Source organism: Clupea harengus, chromosome 18 (assembly GCF_900700415.2).
Source record: "Clupea harengus chromosome 18, Ch_v2.0.2, whole genome shotgun sequence".
NCBI classification, from domain to species: domain Eukaryota; kingdom Metazoa; phylum Chordata; class Actinopteri; order Clupeiformes; family Clupeidae; genus Clupea; species Clupea harengus.
Window position 1 is genome coordinate 10,732,635 of NC_045169.1, and position 7,500 is coordinate 10,740,134.

The window sequence follows — 7,500 nt, forward strand, 5'->3', positions numbered from 1 at the left end:
GAGTTAGTGTACGTATTGTTGATTTGTTGTTCATTGTTATATATGCTGTAGGCTATATAATTTCATGACTGCATGGGAGAAAATGTGTTTGCTTTTTGTAAATGTGAATGTGTTATTATATGGGCATTGTTCCCTATCTAAGTGGGCTCTCTCTCTATTAGCCTGTAATTGATGGCTTTACTGAAGGGTGAAAGGGAGAGTGGGACAGGGAGAATGGAGGCATTTTACGCTGAGGCTGATCTTGAATTATAGTAATCTGTTGGGATTTCCTTGTTTTGTTTTCCTGTGTTTGCTCTATTAGGCTACACAGCACTTCTGAGCACTTAAATAAACCTCCCCTAGTTTTCACCTACTGTTTTCATACTGCTGTTTTTCCACCCTCTTTTACCACTAAGAGCTTTTTGGTCACACCCATCCTTTAAGGGTTAAAAAAAAGCCCCAATGTCACATTTGGCGTCATATCTGCAGATACCCAAATTTAGGTATCGGAAACGGATCGGAACTGAAAAAAAGTGTATTGGTGCATCTCTATTATGTAGGATCCTGTAAGTTTGTGAGTGTGTGAGTGTGTGTGTCTCTCTGTGTGTGTGTGTGTGTGTGTGTGTCTCTCTCTGTGTGTGTGTGTGTGTGTGTGTGTGTGTGTCTGTGTGTGTGTGTGTCTCTCTGTGTGTGTGTGTGTGTCTCTGTGTGTGTGTGTGTGTCTCTGTGTCCGTGTGTGTGTCTCTGTGTCCGTGTGTGTGTGTTTGTCTCTCTCTGTGTGTGTGTGTGTCTCTGTGTCCGTGTGTGTGTGTGTGTGTGTGTGTGTGTGTGTGTGTGTGTGTGTGTGTGTGTGTGTGTGAGAGCGAGAGCAGCACCTCTTTGTCCAGAGAGGCCTCCAGGTGTAGGGATCGGTCTGACATGAGGAAGCTGCGGGTGGTCTCCACCATGGGCTGGGGGCCCGGCTTCTCTGGAGCATATTGGACCTTACGAATCACCAGCCGCACAGAGTTCCTACACACACACACACACACACACACACAGTTTCACACACACACACACAGTTTCACATTGTATACTGTATACACACAGACATTCTGTATTGTCAATTAGAAATAACCCAGTCATACAGAGTTCCTACACACACACACACACACACACACACACACACACACACACACACACACACACACACACACACACAGTTTCACATTGTATACTGTATACACACAGACATTCTGTATTGTATCACACACACACACACACACACTATGCTGCCATTACACACCTCATTGGTTACCAAATACAGTTCCTCAAAGGCATAGAGATACTATAAACACAGCCACTGAATAAAAAATATGGATCAACAAACAGACTAGTCATCACACACACATACATACACACACATACATACATACACATGCATGCATGTACATTCAAACAAATACACACACACATGCTTACACTAACACATTAAAGCAATAAATCAAGAAACACTCAAACACATGCACATCTCTCTCTCTCTCTTTCACCCTCTCTCCCTCTCCCTCCCACTCCCCCTCTCTCTCCTCCTCTCGCTCCCCCTCTCCCTCTCCCTCTCTCTCCAGATTGACTCTGACTCTGCAGGGGTTAAGAAGAAGCAGGTATGGTGTCGTACCGTTTGTGGATTTTCTCATCCACCGTCTTAGCACAGAAAGCTCTGACCTCAAAGTCCACTCCGCATGCCTGAAGACACAGAGACAGGGAGATGTGTAAGGAGACAGGGAGGTGTGTAAGGAGACAGGGAGGTGGTTTGGGCTGTGGAGGTGTGTATGCCCATGTTTGGGGGGCGTGGGTGTGGAGGTGTGTTGTGCATGACTGTATTTAGCTCTACAGTGTGTGTGTGTGTGTGTGTGAATGTGTGTGTGTGTGTGTGTGTGTGTGTGTGTGTGTGTGTGTGTACGTATATGCGTTTCCATACCTTGCCTGTGTCTTCTGGTCCAGGTTGTAGAGTCACTGAGCAGGGTAGGTTCTGAGGAATCTAAAAAGGGGAAGTAGAAACACAATGAAAACACTTGAACTTCCTCCAACACAACCCCCCTCTCCTCTCCTCTCCTCCCCCACCCACCCACCCACCCACCCACCCACACATTCCCCTTGATCACAGAAATGTCCTGTGCACAACAGGTTGGAGGTGTGATACTTCCCTTGCTCTTCTGTCTGAGTCTGTGCTATACTGTGTGCTGGTCTGGGTCCAGTAAAGGTATTGTTGTGCTGGTATGTTATAAATATGAGCCAATTCTGTAATGTGTGTGTGTGTGTGTGTGTGTGTGTGTGTGTGTGTGTGTGTGTGTGTGTGTGTGTGTGTGTGTGTGTGTGAGAGTTGGACTCACGGTGAAGTTGAAAGGGTGTGCGTGCTGTCCCAGCTTCTTGAGTAGCCGCTCCTGCAGTCGGCTAAGGGGCTTGTGTTCCTCGGGCAGCGGGGGGAAGGCTTGGAAGGTGGAGATGTACAGATCCTTCCGGAAGGACAGGCCCAGCACGTCCAGGTCCTCCCGGCCATACCGAAACGCACACGTCAAGGTCACAAACACTGAGAGAGAGTGTGAGAGAGAGAGACTTGAGATTTTGACTTTTAAATCCTTTATTTAGAAAACCAGTTGAAAACCATTGAAAAGAAATCAGCTTATTTCACCAGTTAAAAACAAGCCTCCCAAAGTTACACATAATTTCTCCCTATATACAGTATAAACATGGACTAACACATCCAGTCAAATGGAGCTGCAGCTGCCATACCTTTTCTGTCTTTGAGATATTCAGGGTCGACCAAGAGCACTCCATCTGCAGAGAGAGACAAGCATGTATGAAACACCCAAACACACACACACACACACACACACACACACACACACACAAACACACACACACACACACACACACACACACACACAAACACACACACACACACACACACCGACACACACACAAACATGTGCACACACAACACAAGTTACACTGTAAGAAATATTGGGGGAATATTTTAACAAGTATATGTACATATTTGCCATCATGGGGATCTCAAATCATCAAGGTGTTAAAGTAATCCTTTAACTCAAACACAACACAAGTGTGTCGGTTACATTAGGTGCGAAGGTCACTCATGTACCCATAGCAACAAGGAATAATGCAGGGGAAGACCCAATAGGGAGGAAAGAAAGAATGAAAGAGAGAAAGAAAGAAAGAAAAAAAGAAAGAAAGAGATACAGACTGTAGTGAGTGACATCTAAAGCAAACGTCAAGAGAAGAGGCTAATGTCTTATGATAGCAGCTCAAAGTTCCTGAATCCATCAAGCAGTGCCATCTCATTTGGGCCTTCGGTGGCACGACTTCCTCTTCACTCACTGTTTTTAAGGCTGTGAAATGGTTTGGCTCCAGCCTATACTGCACATTTCCTGACCCCTTATTCTCTGTCAAGGGCCCTTAAATCCTCAGATGAACATTTCCTGGTTTTATCTTGGTCTAATTTTAAATCTAAGGGGTTTACGGTTGTTGGTCTGAAATTATGGAACAGCCTCCCATTTTATATCATATCTGCTATCTGCTTAGACTTTTAAAAATAGACTAAAAACATTTACACATTGGCATTTCCTGGATTTGAATTTGATGCCGCTCCCTTTTTAGTGCATTTTAGTTCAGTTTGAGGTTGTTCTATGGTTTTGGTCAAGACTACTCCTACTTCTAACTTGTTGGTCTTTTATTAGGTTTTACTCTTTTAGTTTATGTAGTCTATAATTTTTTTGGCTTATATACTTTTATATTTATTTTGCTTACTTATCAATTTCATGGTTGCATTGATCTATTTATTTTCCACTTAAAATACATCAATTTAAAATAAATAAAATGTAAAATGTAATGTGTAAATGTAAATATTTCCTTTTATTCAATTAAATGCTTGCATTTATTTTCAATCTACATTACCTCGACTGGAAAGCACTTTCCAACTCGTCCAACTCGTGAGTTTTTTTTAAATGTGCTATACAAATAAACATGATTTGATGAGTATCTCAGATTGTTGAATGTGCTGTGGTAATACTCAAAAATTGTGGTGATTTGGAGTTAAATCAAATTGCAACTAATACAGAAAATCCATGACTTTGCATTTTTTGTGCTTTGTGGTGTTTTAGGTTTGAGTTATTCTTCCAGCCGTTTGTGTTCCTCTAACTAGGGAAGTGAAAACATAACTCAAATATCACAAGTTTAAAGTAACGCAGTAAGGTACACTTTTGTAAGTTTTGTGACGTTCCTTTTTCTTCTTCTAATTTAGCATGCTTTCCTCTAACTGAAATAGAGTTCTTGATGGACAGGACACAGCTCTGGCTAACAGGCTACTTCAATGACACACACACTGGTTCTCTCTTCCCAATAAACACACACACTTCCCTATGGAAGGAAACATTACATCCCCTGATACCCCTCACCCCTCCTCCCTCACACACACACACACACACTCCCTACCCCAAGGGGTAGATGCTTCAGCGTCTCACCTTAGGTGGTGGGTCCCAGTGCACAGCACATCTCAGAATGAGTCTTTAAACTCAACATTCAAAATAAATACAATGCAACCCTTTCACAGCAACGCCCTTAATGTTTTCAAGCTTTCTGCCTGCTCATGTGGGATGTCTGTATTGTGTTTCAGAGCTGCTGTAGCTACACCTGCAGCGGTTTGTCTAGTCAGTCATTTTGCCTGTCAAATCAGCAATATTCCAATGATAGAGCATGTGGCCATCTTTCTTTTTTTGTGCAGGTGGGTTTGAAAAGCACCTCAAGCTCCACTATTCAAAACAAACAGAGAAACCAGACACAATACTAAAGACTTGCTTAAGGAAAGGCCTAATGGTGGCAATGTTTTTGCTTAATAAATCCCCCTGTCTGACTGTTGTTCACGTCTAAATAACTCAGGTTAAGGGTCCCTCCGGGGGTCTGTGAGGTGCTAAGAGGAGTCTGTCTGTGCCTTAGAGACTCATTAGACTCACACAGACCTCCCTATATGTTTTTTTTTTCTGCATCTGCGACGTTGCTAAAATGCTCTACCTTCTCCCAACAGATGACCTCCGAGCTCTGATGGGTGCTGCCATGACGAAGATAAGGGCAAGCTTGCAGCTGACTGGTGTTGCTGAGCTAAGCCCACAGCTCATTGGTCGATTGTCTGGTGAAACTCTACTCTCACTGGTGCACCTGTTTCATACTGGATGTCTACTGGTTAAAGCTACCCCCAAAGGTGGTCTCTTTGGCACCTTTGATAGATTGGTTAGAACTAGTACTTTGTGTGTACTCTCAATAGGTCTCCTAACTAGTTTGACTGTTCTTCCTCAATTGTAAGTCACTTTGGACAAGAGTGTCTACCAAATTAATAAATGTAAATGTAAGCTGGCATATGACTGGCTTTCCCCCCTAGTGATTGATAAGAGAGAATGAAAGTGATTTAGTTCTAGTTCTTTCCATGACTCACCCACTGGGTCCACATGGTCAAGATGATCCACGAAATCCCTCTTCCCCAAATATACTGTTACCTGGAGAGAGACAGAACAAAATGGATGCTTGGAGTAAATGTTATCTGGTCAATACACACTCATCAGGATACACTCAATTGAACACTGTGATACAGAGGAAGCCATATTTTCCCAGAGAGAGATAATGTAAGTAAACACACACACACACACACACACACACACACACACACACACACTGGAGATACAAAGACACGCACACTCATCAAACACACACACACACATACATAAATACAAACATACACACAGAACAAACACATGCTCGAACCCATACAAACACACACACACACACACACACACACACACACACACACACACACACACACACAGCCCCTGGCATGACAGACTGACCCCAAGTCGCTCCGCTCCCTTCCTGAACACAGTCCTGGCAGGCGTTGTGACATCACAAAACACATCCTCAACACACACTGTTCCTTCCATTCCTCAGAGAGACAGAGCAGGAACAGACAGAAGAGAAGAGAAGAGGAGAGAAGACAAAGAAAGGGAAAGAGAAAGGAGATGAAGGGATAGAAAGAGCAAGAACGGAGAGAGCAAAAGAGCTGGAGAACAAATGACAGGGAGGAGAGGAACAAAGAAGTGTCTACTGGAGACAGGAAGTGAGCGGTGGCAAAGTGGGGAGAGTTAGAGAGCACAAATTGCAGGAAGGTGTGTGTGTGTGTGTGTGTGTGTGTGTGTGTGTGTGTGTGTGTGTGTGTGTGTGTGTGTGTGTGTGAGAGAGAGAGAGAGAGAGAGAGAGAAAACGAAAGGCGAGATAGAGTGCCCTGGGAACTGATGTCTGGTGTCTGCCTATAAGGGATAGGAGAGAAGAGCAAGGGAGAGGAGGAGGAGAGGTGCTGAGAATGATGCACTAAGGATGGGGGGGAGACAGAGAGAGAGAGAGAGAGAGAGAGAGAGAGAGAAAGGAGGCCAGCCCAGAGGAAGATGACAGAGTGTGGGGGGAGGAATAGGTTCCTCCTATCCTCCCAAAGGACTCTCACTCTTCTTTTCACTCAGTCCCTCTCATACACACACAGACACAGACACAGACACACACACACACACACACACACAGACACAAAGACACAAAGACACAAAGACACACACACAGGAATCTGATGCACCTGAGGTGTTGAATGTAATTGAAGTCTTCCTACCTTGCAGTTAGGGCTGGACTTCTTGAAGACTCTGAGAAAAGAAGAGAAAAAGACAAAGCATTAGCTGAATCTACCACATCAGCTTCAAAGGTCTCGCCCACACTTAATCCACTCACCACAAATGATTTCACCATCTCAAACACAAACAATGTAAGATTTTTTTTTTTTAAATGACCACACCTTCCTAATCAAGGTCAACGGATCACCAGTCACCAGTTTTCAGATTGTGCATTACAATGCCAGTATGCTCGAGGTATTGGTTGTTGCGCGTGCAATCTGTGGCGTCAACACAGAGCATTATGCTTACATACTTTCGCTAAGGGCTCTTTGACCCGCTGCACTCTTCTCCTACACGACAGATGATCGATGCAATTTTTCTCGCTGCTGAGAAAAATACCATCTAAACCGCTGGAAATAATGTGACCACATAATTGGAGCACAGTGAAATATACAATGACAGTTACCTGTAACTTGGGGATTAACCGCCGGAAACAGCAATAAGCAGGAATAATGTTAATGTACCGAGTACAGCACAATGAACAGCCTACATGACATGAGTGTTAAACTGCATCACCAGTATTCATTTGTGGATAAACTGGACGGGTCCCAAAGGTGTCTGGTTAGTGCTTATGTTTATTGATAGACGCCAGCAAAACTAGCCTGTTACATAACGTGAACTAAACGTTGTTTTGTCCGAAACGACACCAAACCAAACGTGTGCCAACAGAATGATGTCACCTCTGGCACGCACCACTGTGCGCAAGGACAGGCGACGACGACCATAAATCCCCCTTTACACACACACACACACACACACACACACACAC

At 43.9% G+C, this 7,500-nt stretch overlaps 1 protein-coding gene across 2 annotated transcripts in view; it reads right to left on the reverse strand.

Annotated features, from left to right (window-relative positions):
- LOC105904870 (arrestin red cell) overlaps positions 1-7,500 on the reverse strand; it is a 48,214-nt gene that overhangs the window by 11,029 nt on the left and 29,685 nt on the right. For both annotated transcript variants that reach the window (XM_042710492.1, XM_031585453.2), the window contains exons 2-8: positions 6,674-6,704; positions 5,462-5,522; positions 2,749-2,793; positions 2,349-2,545; positions 1,937-1,996; positions 1,634-1,701; positions 855-990 (exon numbers count right to left, since the gene is read on the reverse strand). In XM_042710492.1, the coding sequence (XP_042566426.1) occupies positions 855-990; positions 1,634-1,701; positions 1,937-1,996; positions 2,349-2,545; positions 2,749-2,793; positions 5,462-5,522; positions 6,674-6,704 (598 nt within the window). The remainder of the gene's footprint in view (positions 1-854; positions 991-1,633; positions 1,702-1,936; positions 1,997-2,348; positions 2,546-2,748; positions 2,794-5,461; positions 5,523-6,673; positions 6,705-7,500) is intronic.